This window comes from Pavona decussata, unplaced genomic scaffold (assembly GCF_977016875.1).
Source record: "Pavona decussata unplaced genomic scaffold, jaPavDecu1.1 SCAFFOLD_256, whole genome shotgun sequence".
NCBI classification, from domain to species: Eukaryota; Metazoa; Cnidaria; class Anthozoa; order Scleractinia; family Agariciidae; genus Pavona; species Pavona decussata.
Window position 1 is genome coordinate 136,564 of NW_028145659.1, and position 20,003 is coordinate 156,566.

At 38.1% G+C, this 20,003-nt stretch overlaps 1 protein-coding gene and 1 long non-coding RNA gene across 3 annotated transcripts in view; both read left to right on the plus strand.

The window, feature by feature from the left end:
• Positions 1 to 20,003, plus strand: part of LOC146456372 (uncharacterized) — a 71,113-nt gene that overhangs the window by 37,196 nt on the left and 13,914 nt on the right. The window lies entirely within an intron of this gene.
• The window catches only part of LOC146456373 (uncharacterized), a 43,507-nt gene that overhangs the window by 12,184 nt on the left and 11,320 nt on the right, over positions 1 to 20,003 (plus strand). For both annotated transcript variants that reach the window (XM_085093181.1, XM_085093182.1), the window contains exons 5-8: positions 1,509 to 1,682; positions 4,024 to 4,269; positions 7,621 to 7,806; positions 17,634 to 17,944. In XM_085093181.1, the coding sequence (XP_084949307.1) occupies positions 1,509 to 1,682; positions 4,024 to 4,269; positions 7,621 to 7,806; positions 17,634 to 17,944 (917 nt within the window). The remainder of the gene's footprint in view (positions 1 to 1,508; positions 1,683 to 4,023; positions 4,270 to 7,620; positions 7,807 to 17,633; positions 17,945 to 20,003) is intronic.

Sequence of the window (20,003 nt, forward strand, 5' to 3'; positions counted from 1 at the left end):
CTAAAACGCACTGAAATCGCGCTCAATCGCTCCAAAAACAACATAGGAGAAAGAACATCAGACAAGGGAGTTCAGGTAGGGATATTTTAATTGAAAATTCGTTGGCATTTTTAAATTGAAGTAGGAATCGTTTTTGTCCCTTACAAATCCTTATAATTTCGCCGTTACGCAATGCTTGCCGTGACGCTCAAGTTACAACACTCGCGCAAAGGTCACTGCCTATTTCTCTCATAGAGCTTGGGGTACCTGTGGTGTAACTGGATGCCAAAGTTTATTCGGGGTCAGACTGCACGTGCCAGTCTATAATGAAAGTGCGCATGGTCAATAGGACTTTCTGGGGTGTCAAGACCACAAAATAAGGACTTATGCGGAGACGACGACGCCAACGAAAACGGAACTTAAAAATTTATTTCGCGTTTTCTGAATAATTTTGTGATAATCTGGATTTAGTTTCTGCAATGTGACCGAACTATCTAGAAACTTACGCCGTAAGTTCAGAAAGAGAAATGTACTTAAGTGTATAACGCACGTGTAGAGCCAGTATTTTGCTAATTAAAACTATTGTTTTCTGATGTTCTCGTTGCCGTCGTCGTCGTCGCTGCTTAAGATCCCTGATAACTTTAGGTGAACACCTTTGCAATAATCTGTTAAACAAAAGGCCTGACCAGATTTATTAGAAAGCTCCAAATCAAAGTCTGTAATAGAAGAAGGCTATAAAAACTCAATTAAAGCAAGTAAACGGAAATATCGCGGAAAGCTGATGGACTTGATTTGATTGACTTGTTGCGAAATAGACACCGCAGTGTAATGTTCACCGTCTGAGGGTTAGCTTACAAGGCTGCTAAGAACGCTGCCTCCTTTTATTAGTGCGCATTCGTTCTGCGTAACAGAGGATGGTCCGAAAAATGAGTTTTTTTTCTTTTTCTTGTTTTGCCTCGTAATAGAAAGGTATTTCGTTTGGCTAATAATTACGGAAGGAGCAGAGCTGTGTTTTGTTCTGAAGAAATGCCTATTTTTTAAGAGTTATTGTCACCAAGATGACGAAAAGATAAAAAAAATCTCTCCACCACATCCGTCCTCTTCAATCATCCGGTTATAATTTATTTTCCTATTTTTTTAGTTGTCGTTATTATTTGTGTTCTTTTTGACATTTTTTATTTTGCTACCCCACAAATTAATTCAGCCGTTAATCTGTTTAAATTCATCGCTGTGTTTTTGAAATTTTTAAGCTTGATTGACATGCACATATGTTGCCAACTTCACAACGCAGTTGCTCGCAGTTGTCTAAATTCATATTTTGTACCCTTAGTTTATTTGCTGCTTCACCAGGGACCCGTGTTTAAGAGTTGGTCTTGATAACCATCGGCTGTGACTACTTTTTAAAATAACGATGTAATATATTTAACTAAATCGATCACACTAAATAAATGGAAGTAGCTCTTTAAGAAAACTGATGATATTATAATACCGCTGAAAGTTTAGCTGATAAGGTTATTCTTAAATTGCAGGTAACCGGAAAAGTGTGGCAGCCAATCCTGAATGTGTGGGACTGTTCAGTTTTACAGATTTTATAGCATCAGCTGTGTATTACGACAATCCACTAAGGACCGGACGATATGTCGGGATCATGACTACAAAAAAACAGTTTCTTCAGCTATGCGAGGTGGAAATTTACTCACGAGGTAATTTCCCGTACATTAAGTCGGCAACGATACGTTAAACTGGTCTTCACTAGTCTTGCAGGGACTAATTTTTCTCAGGTTGTACTATAACAGAACGAAAACCAATCTACTTGCAAGGGGCCTAGATACTTCTAATTTTGTTTTTTTACTGAATAATCGCATGAGGAGATAAGTATTTATTTTATAAATTAACTCTAGACTTGTTTGTTCATAATGATGGCTGTTTGTGAACGAAATCTACTTTACAAAGAAACGCTAGAATGTTGTACGAATTCAGCCCGAAAATAAAAAAATTAATAATTAAATTAAAAAAATCCCGTAGGAAAGGTAAACAGTCTGTTAATCTTGCATTTTCCCTCCCTCCTCTGCATCTTGACTCACCCCACGCTACTTGCGAAAAACTACTTTACAAAATTAATCAAGCGAGAACATTCGCAAGAAAGACACCAAGAGAAACTGACTAACATTTTTGACGAGAGATCTGACTGATTCTGATCTTTCTTCTTGACTTTTCGGTGAAAAGATGACGGGAAAAAATGCTTAATTGCTGCGCGAATACTCTAAGGAAATTCTACTCTCACCCTAAAGTAACGTCATAAATACGCGTCACGCCTAGTGTGGTCACCTGATGTGACAGAAAACTGATAAAAATAAACGAAAATACTCTGAACAAATTCATGGGCACTAGCAAAAGCCCCTCATGTAATCACACCCTAAATCAAAAGCTTTACTCTGAAAACATAATGTTTAACTTTTTCCAAAAACACCAACCTTCGAATAACTCGCACTCTCCCTTAACTGGAACTAATTTTACTTCCCCTTGGCTCAAATTTACGCCGATAACTCGAGCTTCATTTTAAAAACACCGTTCGGTAAACCTTAATATTTCAGAACATCGCTGATTAATAGATACTTGAAATTCAATACCAACCCGCTAACTCGAATCCCGTCAGACTCAGTTCGAATTAACGGGGCTCTACCATCATGATAACACATTGCCAGTAATATGAATGACCTTATATTCTCGCTGAGATCAAAAGTTAAAACAAATCAATACCTTACTAAGAACTGACCTGACTTCAAAAGACTGATTTGCAATGAAGTGGTAATGACATTGATCTAATAGACAAATTCAAGCAAAATGGTCGACTAGCAAAATAAATCTTTTATTTTTCATCTTCTCCGTTTGAAGAACTTTCAAGACCTTGCGGACCGCTAAGGTGCTTCGGTGGAAGCACGGCACTTAAATGGGTTCGGCGCGCCCAGATCAAAATTTTACTTCTGTGAATAAACATGCGACGTTGGATGGTGTTGTTTATTTCTTTTCATTTGAGTTTACAAAGCTTCTGACACTATTCAAGGACCACTTATAATATTTTTGTTGTGGTGAACATGTACCATGACACAGCGGATACAAATTTTTTCTTGAAGGTAAGCGAAAATTCGATGAAGAGAAAGTTACTTAAAGACTTTCTCGAGTATGAAAGCGGCCACGGTAAATAACAATGAGCTTAAATTCCAATATTAAAATTATGGCATTTTCAAAGCAAAAGGATCTGTTTCTTTTCTGATGTCTCTTATCTCTAGAAAAATTTGCTCCAATAGCTCTGTTGCGTTCTCTTTCATGGCTCAGGTCTGTCAATTTGATCTTCTTGTCGTAGCGCCGAACGGCAGACTCGGTAATTTTTACAGTATTTTTCGCCGCTTGGTCTCTGTCAAATTTCTAAATCTCCACGGCATCTAAGCTAGGATAACAGTGCTCTGTTTTCGTTTTTTGGTACTAGTATGGTTGCTCTTTTTATTCTTGCTTCTGGTTGTGAGGTTTATTCATCACTGTTTTCATGTTGTTGTTTATATCTCGGCGGTAACAAATTTTCAATAAAATTTGCTGGTAAAATGTTCCAACCTACTAGCTCGTCTATTTTATCAATGGTAGGTGCTCTATGGAGTGTAAATTTTTGCATCTTCTTTGTTTCGACGTAAAAATTAAAGCCAAAATTCAAATAACCCAGCCCGAGAAAAAATTTCGCGCACGGATATTACCATGGCTACAGTTTAACTGAAGTAAGAATTTCTCTTCAATCAGCGCACGATTTGTACTTGATCCGTTTACTTTCTCCAACAAAATGTCAGTATCGCGATAAAAAACTAAATTCGATTTTGAGACGGCAATACGACTTTATATTGACGGCGTTGGGAGAAAATATATTCCGCCACTCCGCCCGATACGGAATATATTTTCTCCCAACTAGCCGTCAATATAAAGTCGTATTGCCGTCTCAAAATCGAATTTAGTTTATAATCCAACTAATTCATTACGATTATCTCTTTTTGTTTCAAGGAAATCTGGCATTTGCCAAGCCAACGAAACAGTCTACCACTGATTGGCGCGGTGAAAGTAGCAGAGCAGTTGATGGAAACAGCAACACAAACTATGACACTGGTTCATGTACACACACGAATGGAATTTACCTCCAGCACTGGTGGAGAGTAGACTTGGGACAAGTTGTGCCTGTAACTGAGGTGTACATAGTCAACAGAGGAGACTGTTGTGGAGCAAGACTGAATCCATTTGAGATCAGAATAGGTATGTTGCACGTATAGCATAATCTTCCATCTCAGAAAAACTACTATAATCCTTCCAATTAGGGAAATGTTACTAAATAGTAAATAATTTCAGGGTTGTCAAATTATCAGTGAAAAGAAACTTTTCTCCCTCGCAGACGCTCTTTTGGCTCGACACGCGATCTCTCCTCCCCAACAAGACGTCTGTTGAAACGAGGGGCACATTCCTTTCCTATTGTTAGAAGATCAGCCGGAGTCCACGTGAAAATTGTGTTTGAAAAAGCCAATTTTCTCGGGAGTTCCCAATTTATTCCAAAACTATGACTTCGGTTAAAAAAAATCAAAGCAAATCTGCGAGCAGTTCAAGAGTTGGTAAAGGAGGACTACAAGTACTACGAGGACTGCTAAGAACCAAGCGATTACGGCAAGATTCCACTGAAACGGAGGTGGATATTATTGCCCTGATCGCACCTTGAACTCTGAAACAACGCGCCGCAGAAAAGTCAATTAAATTTGTCACCTTCTTTACCAGTTCTAATTCTTCGGATCTTGCCCCTGGAAAACGATGGCGAAAGTTCTACATTATCGGAAGATTGCTAAGGTCATTCAGGTCAATTTGGGATCATTTCGCTAAACGCTGGGGAAATTCGCCAAACACCGCCGCCAACAAACGTTTGTTTGTTAATCTTACCTCCACCTATTGTAGCTCGGCACCTTGCTTTCAAAATCGAGGACTGACTATTGGCCTTACAGAAGTTCAGAAGTGAAAATATCTACTTCTTGAAGTTTTCCACTTGATCTTTCACGGGATTTTACAAGTGGCGAAACAACTGAGTACAACAATACGTTTCGTATTAACGTGTCATGTCTAAACCAACGATAAACACTGACAAATTAGCGATTTTCCGAACCTGGGGCCCGTTTCTCGAAAGTCCCGGTAACTTCCGGGCCCGTAAACTTATCGGGGCCATTATCGAAAAACTTTACCGGGCCCGATAATGCGTTTCTCGAAGCACCCGTAAACTTTCCCGGTAATTTCCGGGCTCGGTAAAATAGAAGCCATTGCCAGGCTCTTGCGCGCTTCACGCTCGTTCGCAAGAGAAGGAGAACGACTTAGGACTACACCAATCCATTCGATTCATTTGACAAAAGCACGGTTATGGATGAGACAGGATTGTCTTCATGCTTTTTGAAGGACAATACAATACGTTCTAAGTTTAACTTTTTCGTTTTATCAAAGGGGAGCAACCAAGAGAGATCACTATTTTGCATCATGCATGGTATCGGCAATTACTTTCAGGAAACTCCCTGATGCGAAATAGAACCTGAAAAGGATTATGAATGTTATCATCATGAATTCTTGTTGTGAGCATCAAACTCAGTATGTAATTCCTTCAAAGTTGTAGAAGAGATGAAGCTAAGCAAGCTTTGGCGATCGCCGCGGAAACAGTGTCTGCGTGATGTCTTATTTCAACGCCTATTTCAACAGTTCGTACTGATACAAATTTACTTTTAGCAGCCTTAGCATAGAGAATATTGGGAATAAGGAAGGATCTTATACAAGTTTTAAAATTGAATAGCTATAGTTCAACTGGCGTGATTTGATCGTCTTCTCCGGCAGACATCAAGCACTATTTTTACCGATCCGAAAACGGCTTTTGTATAATACCACAAGGCTCGATCAATTGAAATGCGACTGAAACTATTTTGCGAAAAGTGGAACGATTTTTAAGTTCTTTATTCTCGTTTATCTATCGTGTGTAAGCTTCTTATTCTTTATCCCTCTAGCTAATGCAGCAAACACTGCATTTGTGTATTTCGGCGCACAATTCGACTCTCATCGCGATCGCTCTGTTTATATCAATGGTTATGTTTACATTTATCTCAGTGCAGCATGTCAGATTTCTAATTTCCTCTTTCTTATGAAAATTCTGCACATTACAAGAAAGCAAACAATATCGCTTACGGTAGGATTAGTTTTGCATGACAGGAACCCATTTTACGCTAAAAAGGAAGCCATTTCGAAGTAATAATGTGCGGCGAGTGAGCCGTGTTTACATGACAAAATATTTATTTTTTCTTCCGCCGTTGGTTGATAATTTATAACAATAAAATAGTAATAATTTCAAATTTATATAGCGCCCATATGCAAACACTCTAAGAGCTTTTCAAACATCTAAAACAACACTCACAGCAACAACAACAATAATAGTACTACGCCTGTATTCACGTTTGCTTCCGGAGCCAGCGGGCAGCTTCTCGCTTTATTTTTCCGCAATTCGTCTCCAAGTTCATTCACGAGCCACTCGATTCTCGCTCGCAAAAGCCTGAATCTTTCTATGACTTCACAATCAGCCATGTCGGCCAGAATTAGTCGTCTTTGACAAGACCGACGTCTTCTAACTAAACAAGAAAGTCCGCCTCCGGCCGCCATTTTGTTTAGTGTCGCAACATTTGCGATTTCCCGGTAAGTTTACGGGTGGTCATGACCTCCCGTAAATTACCGGGCAATTTACCGGGATCGTAAATAACGGGAGTTTCGAGAAACACCCGTAAACTTATCGGGGACTTAACGGGCCACTTACCGGGCCCGATAAGTTACCGGGACTTTCGAGAAACGGGCCCCTGCTCGGTGAATTTAAGAAAACATCCTTCATTTCATTCACAAAACACGCTATAGCCTCTCTCTGAACGATTTAAATCGACAACTGTTTTTATCAGTTTGTTGCATACAGTCGCTGAAATGCGACACCGATATTTAGAAATCTCTAGCGCAAAAATTATCCAAGTCCAAAGTGCACTTTCAGGATTGGGAAATGCGCTCATTTGGACTTCGCTAACCGCCCCTTGTTTCAGCAGACGTTCGTTGGGGAGGAAAGATTGCGTGACGAGCCAAAAGAGCGTCTGCGAGGGACGCTACTGTGCCCCGGGCCATTTAAAATAAGATTTGATTATAACAAGGGGAAATGGATGGTTTATTATGGGTCGATGTAGCAGCTTTCGTGAAGTCTCAGGTGATTGACTTGAAACCCTTGTAGAAAACAATAGAACAAACATAAGAACAATGCCCCAGCCCTAAAACAATAGGAGTTTATTGAATTTAAACAATTTCAAGCTTACGAGCTGCTACATTTCTGTTGTATATTATGTTACATTATTAGACTTCCAATTCATACATCAACAGATAAACGCTTCGATTTTGTTTAACAGAAACATTTCCAGCTTTCAAAGCTGCTTTCATCCGATAATATAATTTTAATCAATGATTTAAAAAAAATCACTTAAAAATTGCGCTATAGCTAAGGCTGAGGTTAGTTTCATAAGAAACAATGGCCGTGATGTCAACCTAGTTATTGTTTTTTTTTTGTTTTAGGTTTAATGCCAGACAGCGGAAGTATGGATAATGCTGAATGTGGCAGTGGTCTTTACAGTGTTCCAGAGGGACGGGGTGCATCCTTTTTTTGTCGTCCTACTTTGTATGGAAGATATGTGTTTATTATTGGGCACAGTAGAACTGTCCTAACGCTCTGTGAAGTTGAAGTGTATTCTGCACACAGAGGTATGTTATCTCAAATTAGCAGGAATTAGCATTGATAGTGGGCGCTTACCTTTATGTTTTTTACCAGGGACCTAAATTTTACAACTCCTTGTGTACCGAAATCGTCAACTCGTCCTCCTCTGTCTCCTTTCAGAAAGCACTTATAAGGCGTTTTTCTGTAAAACTATTAGTAGTTTTCATCCAAAGTGTTTAAGTATTAACTTTTCTTGTAGCTTTTCTTTTCGTATTGTATCCTTCCGTTTGACATTGTAATTGTATGAAATTGTAATTGTATCCGTCGTCATGTTCTTATCTTCTTTTTTGATTTCATCTTGTAAAACAATAACTGAGGAGACCTAATTAATATAAGCTTCATAGTTTCCTTTAAGTCTCCTCGCCATTGTTACATTTATTTTTTTCTATTTTTTTTTTGTTTTCATTTTATTTGTGGTGTGGCAAAATAAATAAACTAAACTAAACTAAACATTTTTTTAACAACCGTTTACAGTTGATATAGTTTACAGCAGCTTAAAGGCCATGTTCAGACACCAAACTTTCATGAGCCTAAAAAAAAATGAATTTTGGCCAACTCCAATCAATATAAGTAGCCTATTGATTCAGAAACTAAACTTTTTATACGCCAAACGCTATTTTCTATTTGAAAAATAATAAAAAAAAATAAAAATAAATAAATAAATAAAATTCATTAATTTCGACCAAGCTTCTTCAGTAAATTTTGCTTTTCTACACTTATTCCCGTTCGGTCAATTATAAGAAACATCAAAGCGAATTTACTGTTAGAAAATACATTGAAGGAATCCTGAGTTTTAAGAATTAAGCATTTCAAGACGAGTTTTTTAATTCGACCGAGAAACCGCTGGAATTTAAAGTTAATCACATCTCAGAGTTCTGAAGGGTTTCTGACCGATTACGCTAAGAGCTCTCAGCCAATCACTAGCGCTGTTATATTCAGAAAATACACTTTTCGACAGCTTAACATGTAAAAGATGCTTTAATACATCATTAAGTTGCCTTACAACTATACTTCTCGGCTCAGAATATGACTCTGACAGCTTACAATTTTACATTTTAATACATTTAAAATGACATATCTGAAATGTATCTTGGAGCCATTGTAGCCGCAGACTAAATTTCACTTTAACGCCATCAACTGGAACAAAGCAGGTTAATAATAATAATAACAATGTTTTATTAGGAAGCTCCATCACTAAAAGTTGTTTACAGGTCCTAAAACTAGATACATATTATATAATGATACAACTAGAAATAATAAAATTTAGAGCTAAAATCGAAATATATATCTGAGCTGATTTTCAAAAAGGTGGCTACAGAAATTGAGCACATTTTGAGACTTTCTAAGCTGAAGGAATATGCTAGTCATTAACAATACTCCAGTTACGGTTCATCACAAGAAAGTAAGGTCAGGAAATACTATGCAAGAGAAAAGAGGGGCTTTTCTTTGGAATTATACGTGACATTGACATCCGAGTGAAATGAAACATGACCTGTGATCCGACTAAACAAGTGTAACACTTGGTAATTATTAACGGCGCCAACGCATCTTAAATCTCAACCAAAACCCGGTCGTTAAGCGCTCAAGACTAGCCTTCCACAAAAGAATCGGCTTAATCGGGGCAAGACAGCGTTTTAAATTGATTTTCCGTGTTAATTATAAGTTCAAGACGTAATGAGAATCACGCCGAACGAACATCTGGAAATTATTTATGACATTGAGTCCGGAAATCCGACCAAAATCGCACTTCTCGACTAATCGATGACTAGCCTAACAACGCTACAGTTATAACGGCGAAAAATAATAGAAAAGATTTTCAAACTCACGCTTCTTGAAGAGAAAATCCTTGCCCATTCTTGCTAGTGTTTTCCATATCAGCTTATATCCCGGATGTTGAAATCAACATTTGAAAAGGGAAGGGTTAGCGCCCTTTTCCACCACAAAAATATACTAAGTCTTTGGCTGAGTAAACAATTCGCGAAAATTTCACGTTGCCCGAAAAGAACTCATCCCTAAGACCTACTTTTTAAAGCCAAAGACTGTCACCTCCTCAAGCAAAGCCCACAATATACAAGCCTTTAATAGTCCAAGCCCGAGTAACTGAAAATTACTCGTTTAGCTTAAAAGAGGACTATTGGTAGCAAGCACATTAGTACGAGGCAGAAACTGCACTCGTAAGACTTCTCCCATCACTAGACTTAATGATGTCCTCAGGAAAACTTTGCTTCAGGAAGCCAAACGAAACGCTATGTCTAATGACTTAGTTCTGATCTCAGAGCGCGCGCCGAATTCAAAGCCAAATCGTTGCGCGGTTAGAAGACGTTTGAGAGAGAGTGGGGCTGGGTTAGCAAATCAGGGAGGGAGGGGGGGGGGGTAGTAGAAAAATATTTTGGTTTTATAAATATTTGCTAATGACCATTGTAATCTATTAAGTTACTGATGTGAAATTCAATAAGAAACGCTAAAAAAAAAAAAAAATATCTTAAGAAAAGGTAACAAAAACGTCAATTTCTGTAGCCACCTTCTGGAAAATCAGCTCAGATATAAACTTAAATATAAAAAGCAGAAAAAGACACTTCTTAAAAATTGGCAAACCTGCTGAATTTCTTACAGTTCTCTCTAACTCATTAAAGTCTGAGAAACAGTGGTACCGCGAACGATGTTTTCCTCAATTGTATTTTATTTTGGGCAGCTTTATAGTATCTCTGTTGCGAGTATTGTAGGAGTGCATATCATCATTACAATGTCCAAAGAATGATCCAGTTGGTCATTAATACATTTATATGCATATATACATCGATGACATTTCCTACGTTCTTCGAGATTCAGCCATCTCAAGATTGTTAATGTATCAGTTGAAGAGTGAAGGGGTCTATTTAATATCAAGTTATCTGCTTTGTTTTGCAGAATTTACAATTCATTCATTAGTGAGAAATTGTCCTTGTCTCCCCAAACTAAATCGTTATTGTTTTGCAACGGTTACGGTATTTTGAAAGCCGGGGTTTTCTTCGTTCATTGGAAGATCCGTGAAAAATTTACCGTATACATGTTGTTATACCGTACATCCTCCCTCCGAAAGTGGTCTGCTCATGTGTTATTTCCTGTGTATTGTTTGTTGCGTCAACCCTGCTAACAGAGCATTTCTTTCTGGCAAGTCTTTTAGTGTGTGCGTGGTCGTTCGCGTCTCTAGTATTTCGCATAGTTGGTTTGTTTACGTCCCGGGAGAAAAGGGGACGTAAACAAACCAACGACACTAAATACCAGAGACGCGAACAACTGCGCTTATGCTTAAATATTTTCCAGTAAGAAATACTCTGTTAGCAGCGTAGTTGCTGCTGAATGACCTTTCAGAACAGTTAGACATCGGCCCAATTCCTTTCAAGTTTCCTTCCTTAGTTCTTCAGATCTAATTTTTCATCAGCGCATTCCAAGGTGGAATAAACCACGATTACAACTCCATGAATTGAAGGGAAAGGCGCTGTTCGTCCACTGTTTTGTCATTTAGACACAGCGATTTCCCAAAGTACAGCGCCTCAAGACAACGGACTTTGTTAAGCTTTCAGATTAATGTTACAACGGACTCGCAAAATGAAAACTACTAAAAAACATAGCCAGTTGAATGAGTTCAGCATCGGCTTCGCGCAGCAAAGCGGTAGTCTTGGTTCTGAGTGGACAATAAATCTTGACAAAAAATAGCAAGTGAAGGACCCCTCCCTGGGTCTAATTTTTCTCTGGGAGACACCTGACCAGCTACTAACCAGGGTCTCCCTTCTCTCGCTCCCTGGGACGTGAAGAGGAGAGACCCTGGGAACGAGGTTGAATTCCTCAAGGAAGCATTCTGGGGCCTCTCCATTTTCTTGTCTTCTTTAAAGGACCCTAGTCGGCCTCCGCCATTTTCGATGCCATCGAAATTATTAATATTACATGGTGAAGCGAAATCTTATTGCTTTACTGTAAGTTGTGTTCCTAAAAACTTGTTTCATTATCTTTAGTAGTTTCACAGTGATTTCGTTCATTTCGACATGCTCCGAATAAAATATAATAGCCAAACTCTCGCATATAAACAAAAACAAAGGTGTGGCTGACTAGGGCACTTTAATGATGTGCATAGTCCCCTCCATCACTGTAAGATTATCACCTATGCCGATGACACAGTGATTTTTAGCGGAGCTCCGCGCGCGGAGCCTCATAGCTAAGAAAATTTGGGAAACCCATGAATGCGAAAAATTTGGGTTTGGTTATGGCGTCACCTCCGTCCGTCCGACCGTCCGTACGCAATCCCACAATGCTAATGCGCCGTGTTTGTTTGGGGGGAAGTTGCATGGCGAGATGCGTTTACAACAGAAATGGTAATAAACACAAAATACAAAGTCAATTCATATGTATTCGTTGGTCATATTGACAAACGTGGAAAGAAGAGAAAGAGATAGAAAAAGAAAACAAAAGGCGGAGACGATTAAGCAAAGGAGAGCGACGGATAACAAGTTAGAGCAGCCGGACCAGAAAAGTTAGTTTAAAGAAGCCTTACATTTGACTATATCGCCCGTTCGTGATCAGTTATGGTAACTTTCAGAACTCTAAAATAGCTTTACATAGACACTTTAATCGCTTTCGATACCACCAAAATTCGAGGAGAAGTTAATATTTGAAAACTTTGTTTCATGGCCGTGTTTTTTCATTCGCACCACAAGGCTCTCATGTGTTTGTAAACACACACACGTTTCAATGCTCTGAAATAATTATACCAAACAACAAAGAGTATTTTTCTGTATTCTCCTTTTCTTAACGTTTATTTAGAGACCAGAACAATTACTAATTAGGAGCAGAATTGACACGGTTTTGAATTTCCAAACATTTTTCCCCGGACGCTTACTTGCTCTCGCAAAAATACCATGTTTACGGGATTCCGACGGCCGTTTAAACAGATCATTTGCATGTAAACGAAAATGTTTTCTTCCAGGCAAAAATCGACAATTTTTCTTGATGTTACGTGTTTCAAGCTTTACACAGATGGTTTAGACGTTTATTAAATTTTCCATACCATCGATATTCCCCGGGGTAGTCAATCGATAAAAATTGATATCGGAAAATCATTCGATAAATCGATATCTATCAATAAATTAAACTTAAACGATATCGATTTTATCGGTAAATCGATAAAATTCGATACTCACACGCCGACGAAGTGTTAATGTTATCGATTTTATCGGATTGATCGATCGTTATTGAATCGATAAAAATTATCCTGTTTCCGTTGAGGGAGCGTTTGATTGTGACTCTTTAAATGTGGACTTCAAAGGCGGCAATGAAATGATTTGTTGACAAACACTGTACAAGAGACCAAAGAGACTGCATTATGATTTTCTTCCTGATTTTATTGTTCGATTAACCGGGTTCGATTACAAACGCAAATTATTTTTCCTTTTCCGGGTTCTCGGCTTCAAGATTGTTGTCTAAATTTTTTCTCGTCCTTTGTTCCGTTGGTTTTGAAACCACGTTTAACCTAAGAAATATGGGGAACAAAATAATTTAGATTACGAACACGAGGGCGTCTAGATGATTTGTTTATATCTTTACTCAAAAAATCACGAAAATCTTTCCCTTTAAAGACTGGGTGAAAAAGCAACGAGCGTGCGATTGTGTTACATCAGCAAATAAATAAAACAGTGGAATAATCAACCAGGGATCTATATCGGATTTCATTCAAATACAACACACGCTGAGTAATACTAAAAGTTTGTAGAAAAGATGAAGCAATTTATATCGTTTTACGAACAGTGAAGTTGTTATAAGTGTCTCTGTGAGTTCTTTAATATCTTTAGGTGTTGCCGTTTCGAAAATTGGAACGATAATTCAGTTTCGATAAAATCGATAGCCCTGATTCAAAAATCGATAATTATCGATTACTCACAACGAAATCTTTTATCGATTTTTATAGAATTTCGAAAAAATTAATCGATTTTTATCGATTGTTATCGAATGCTATCGATTATCGATATTATTGATTGACTACCCCGGGCGATATTCGTGTAGAAATTAATTTTAGGACATTTTGTTTCGTGGCGGTGTTTTTTTCATTCGTACAGCACGGCTCTCATGTCGTTGTAAATACACACAAGTTTAGAAGCTCTGAAATAATTCTACCAAACACCAAAGACTGTTTTCCTGTATTCTCCATTTGTTAAAGTTTATTTAGAAACTAGAATCATTACTATAGGAGCAGAATTGACACAGTTTTAAATTTCCAAACATTTTCCCCCGGGAGCTAACTTGCTCTTACACAAAAAAATATATTAGAGATTTCTCAACGACGCGCCGTCTGGCAGTTCCGCAGCCGATTGCTCCTTTTCGTTTAGATTTTGAATTATTAAAGTTATTCCCTACAAATTAAAAAAGTTGTTTGGTGAATTTCACTTTCTTCTTTAAATAAATCAAATGAAGCCTGGATTTTTTATATGACTGCAAACGCTGAGCATCCTGAGTGCTTGATATTAACAGCCGTGTTTACGTTTGATATTCCACATCGTTCCGATAAGCGCGTGCTTGATCATAAGCATAAAATAAACTTAAAAAGTTAAGAGATTATCAAAGAAAAGTTGCAGTCCAACAGCTTTAAAAGTTTTTTTGTGAATCAAACTGACCCATTGTTCGTTCTCAGATGATAAACAAAAGGAAATTGTCACACATTTCCTCAAAGGGCCTTCCGATTTTTATAGTTGTCTTACATTCCCGAGTGACATCCGACGTGAACCCCGATGAATCGGCAATAAGTCTGAACAATAGCATGAATATATGAATACTTAACGACCCACAAAACGTGGGTACACACTTAAATCGATGTGAAGTTGTCATGAAGTGATACTGATACAAATAACTAAGGTACACGACCTCTGTGTTTCATAAACACCACCTAGAGAAAACACTAAAATTAATCCCTAACGGTACCAGATCAAAGGCTCCTGTGAGCCAACTCGTGAATGCATTACTCGTATTAAACTACACTCTACAACTAAGGATTCGTGGACGCCATGTGGGAATAAAATGTGACCTGAAAGGTAACATTGTTCGCATAGACTCGAACAATAAATCGTATTTAATAAGAAAGCCATAAACGCTTACACTGCAACAGATTACAGGCCGTGTGTATTCCAGGATTTTAATAAATTTAATAGCATATTGGTAATAAAGAAACTCATTTGCAGTAAAAAAAAAAAAAACCAAACTAACGAGTCAAAGAAACAGCACTCCTCTGGCCTATAATGGTTAGAATTACTAATTGATCAATAAAATGTACTGTTTTTCAATTAAAGATTTCCCCCGAAAACAAACCTGAATATAAAAATGTCGATGGAATTTGATCCTCGCGTAACATGGGCGAATTTTCTCCGCTTGTCCTTTTGTTTCTTTACAGAAGATTACGCAGTTTTCAAGTTACGTTTCATCAAGGAAGATACAATAAAACATTTCGATGAAAAATTTGAGCGCGTAACATGGGCGAATTTTATCTGCTAGTTGCGAGGGCATGTGTTCGTTAACACAAGATTACGCCGAGTTGTCTCGTTTCATCAATAAAAATAGAAAATACACAAAAAGCTTTCCTAAATAAAAAGATTTATTCAGATAGGTCTCTCTACGGGCCTAAGAAGCAAGAGCGTATAATTTTCGCAGCGAGTCGACTTGCAAGCGATTTGGAGTCAAATTTGAAGCGAATTTTTTGGTGCACGTTTTTCAGACATTTTGCAAGAACTGTTCGGAATACGAAAAATCGGTCTATTAGAATTGTTTTTCGGTACAAATTCACAATTAAACCTGTAATTATCTGAATGAAGAGAACAAGACTATTAAATTTGAAAGGCATGTTTCGGCAACTCCTGTGCCATCGTCAGTTTGCGGATGGAATTACATTGATGAACAATATATAGCGGAAAACTATCAAAGAGGAAGTGCATATTCACTGGGAGAAACCCTCCCTAAATCAACAATTGTTTCATGTAATTCTTAATCTTTCTTTGTAATTAGTTGTTGTATCATATCATTGTTATTCTAATCAGTTCCGCTATATATTGTTCATCAATGTAATTCCATCCGCAAACTGACGATGGCACAGGAGTTGCCGAAACATGTCTTTCAAATTTAAAAGTCTTGTTCTCTTCATTGAGATTGTTACAAAATTGCTGCTTTTACGTCCTTTTGGAAACCTGTAATTATTTGTGTGTTGTATTCCTAGAAGCACTGGAAGATTACTAATGAACTCCGCGGATTAATAGTTGACTTGAGATCACACCCGCTCGTCGGGTTGATAAAACCTCAAATCAAAGGACAATTTCTTCGCTGTTAAAGAGCTACTATGATCAAGTTTTTAGCTTTATCACATAGAATTCTAGGAAAGATTAAAAACGCCGTTTACCGTTTCTAAATATCTGCATTGGTTCCGGAGATATTCACGTTTGAAAAATGTGTAAAATATGTAAATGAGAGGACTGATGACGTCATATTCTCAACTCTATAACATCAAGTATATAAATAGAGCTATCTCAGTCAATTTACAGCGGAGACCATTGAAACCTGGCAGGCTAATAGTTCTAAAGGCAATACACCTACGGCTTTAAACAATTCGGTTCCCATGCCAACTCACTCTTTTCCAGTCCCCTCCAACCTAATTTCAATATTTTAATGATTTTCAGCTTGAAAAACATCTAAGACCAGGAACTCGACCTAACATATTTATACGCTTGCTGGATCATGCAGATGAGGCACCATTGGCAAATATCACAATAGAACGCCAAAGGTGGCCAGCAAAGCCTTAACTATCAGGAGGACTGAAACTCAGTATGTTGCCATGGTAACAAAACTGATAAGTTCATATTATGGAGCGCACCTAGAACAATGTCACTGCAAAATATCAAGCATTTCTGATACAAATTGGCTGAGATATCTTTTTTCATAATATTTGACCAAAATTCGGTTTAGTATATGACGTCATCACTTGGCTAATTTGCATATTTTAAAAACTTGGATATCTCTGGAACAAAAAGAGATATTTGAAAATAGTGAACAGCATTCTTCTTTACGTACAGACTACTTGTTTATGTTTTAAAATGGCTCAGATTATAAAGACGCGAATTTCGTCATAGTAGCACTTTAATGCTTGATTTCCGCTGTTGAAACTGCATGTCAAGCTTTCCTTAGAAGTTCTTCTTTCGATTTACCGTTTCAAAAAGTTGTGTTTTCCTTCCAAAAACGCGAAATTGGAGAATTTTTAAGTTACGACCGGCGTCCAAGTGAAATTCCCGAACAATACAGTAACTCATTTACTGCGAATGCCTGAAAGTTAACAACCCCGGCAGGTGACAAAAACCCCACATTACGATAACTCGTTTATTGCGTATGCGCGCATTCACGAGTTAAAATTCACGAGTTACGAAAAATAAAATAACAAAATAACACGATTAAAATACTCACGTTGTCAAAAAACGTGAAATCCACTTGTTTCACGGTGGTGCGGAGAGGGCGACTTCGACCAACAAAATCTGGTCATGCGCAGAGTATTTTCGTAAGTTATTTAATGTTTCCGGTAGCCGTCGCCGCAACTTCCCGTCGTCGTTGCTAAAGGTCCCTGATAAATGTTTATTTGCGGTAATGACAAGGTGTCAACCCTGCTTTAATTCTTTATTTGTTACCGGCTACCTTAATTATTTTAAATATCTATTACGGCTGCAAGCTCAGAAACTCGATGTGTTGGCTCTAAGCACATAACTTGACAACTACGGCACCTCTGTAATTGGTATTGAACCTATTATTTACATTATTTCAGCCTGCCAAATTCAAGCAGTCGGTGTGGCCAGTCACAGGGAAGTTCCAAATGATAGATTCTCGGCCTCGTCTTGGCGAAGTGGTTATGAGCCTTCTGAAGCTCGTCTGAATGGCAATAGCGCTTGGTCACCGAAGAATGATAGTGATGCCAACTACGTCTACCTGCAAATCGATTTAAAGTACATGTTCTTTATCTGTGCTGTAGCTACTCAAGGAAATCCGATCGCTGATCAGTGGACAACAAAGTACCAGCTCGTTTTATCACTGGACAATATAAATTGGGTCACCTACAAAGAGAACGGTACAGAAAAGGTTTGTAACGAATAGTTTCAAAACTCGGTAACTAATAATGGCTCTGTAAGCACACGAATAATTTGCCACATGTAGGCATTTTGTTCATGGGCTGCCTAGTTCGTGTCTTAAATTGTTAACCAACATATAGTTGCAGATTTTTAGTTTTAATTGCTTTTGTTTGCATCTACGTGGGGTGATTATTAAACAGTCAAGCATCGCACCATATTGTATGTTTACCCTTTATAGCTGGTTTACAATAAGCTCTTAATGACAGTTCCCAAGGGAGCAGGGCTGAGCCCAGGGAAACATTGATGGGCAAGGGAAACAAACTCACGGTTTCCATGGGAACTGTCAATAGCCGTTTCTTTAGACTGCCTTACTTAACAATATGCAAGAAATTATATACACTTGTCCTCCTTACTTGGGCAGGAAATTGAGGTATGCTTTGCTTAGTTCTTCAAATGCTTCTTCTGAGAATATGGTTTATAAACTATATCCCACCATTTTCAACGGAAGAGGTGATGAGAATAACGGACATCAACAACTGGGGGATATCGTCTTTAAGTATATACCACGCAAGTGAATAGTACTTTGCGCGCCCGCTGATTGGCTAGCTCGGAGGTGATTAGCCAAGTACTATTCACCTCCGAGCAGCCGACTAGAAACAAGATGGCTTCCCGTTTCTTCACGGTTACTTGAGAGGAAATTAGAGAGATTTAGCATCGCGTATACGTGAAACGCGAACGGCAAAAATGACCACGTGACCACGATTTTCCCGCCATTTTTCGCGTTTGCCGGTTGCCGGTTGCCGTTTCTACGTGAAAACAGGCTATTTCGCGTTTGCCGTCTACGTGAGAACTACGCAAGTATTTCTTCCTTTTTTGTACGTAAAGTATATGAAATGATTCATGTATGAACTGCGGATGTAAATGAAAGTGAGAAGTGATCACATATGATTCAAATATGAATTATTTCATATACTTTACGTCATTTCTCTCCTCTCACGGGAAAATGGGAACCCACAATTGGCTTCATAGCTCCGTTGGTAGAGCATCGCACCGGTAACGCGGAGGTCACGGGTTCGAATCCCGTTGAAGCCTGAATTTTTTTCAGGCTTCTAATTTCCAATTGCATAAATTGGAAAATTCACTGCGATGATCACTTCTCACTTTCATCTACATCCGCAGTTCATATATGAATGATTTCATATACTTTACGTCAAAGTTTGATTTGACGGCATTAGTTTTTTAATCTTTTTCATCTCATATTCTAAGGCGAAAAATGAAAATACAATCCCTTGTTTACGGAAACTGCCGAGCACTAAAATTACAATGAAAACAATGAAACATCTAATATTTTTCAGCATGGTATCAACAAAATGACGAATTTCATAGAAAAATTGAAGAAATGACACTATAGGCACTAAACGAGACAGTTTACAGTGTCTCCAAAAGTTTTATTTGTCTGCAAGAAAGTGAGACGGTACTTTCTACAATAAGAAATCACTTGCCGCGTGACGCGCAAGACTTTAAAATTTCATACCATTTGTCGGTATATTGTCAGAAATAAAATAATTTTTGGTCCGCTAGTTATTCAGCTTGTGTGGTATATACTAAAACAATTATTTACCTCAACGTCGTTGAAAGTGATGGATATTTACCTCGCCGCTTCGCAGCTCGATAAATATCCATCACTATTCACCTCCACTTCGGTGAATAATTGTTAAATGTAAGACCAAAATTCTAAGAAACCAAAAAGAGGGGTTCCTAATATGTTAAATATTTATTTCATGGTAAAAAATGACCTGTGAAAGCCTTGAAGAAGTAGTGACGCGCGTTACAAATAGCCGAGGTCTACAAAAATTCATAGCGATCTGTAGCGTGACAAGCCTGCGGAAGTTTCCCTTTTGTACGTCACGCACGCACAAATCCGACAATACGTGTCATGCTGGTTATCTATTAATCTGCCTCCTCTTTCATTTAGAAAGTAAAACGCTTAGCTTGAATGACACGAAAAAGAAATGTATTTCCACAAAGCGATATTTTAGTTAGCCAAATAATTTTGATTGATAGCGGAG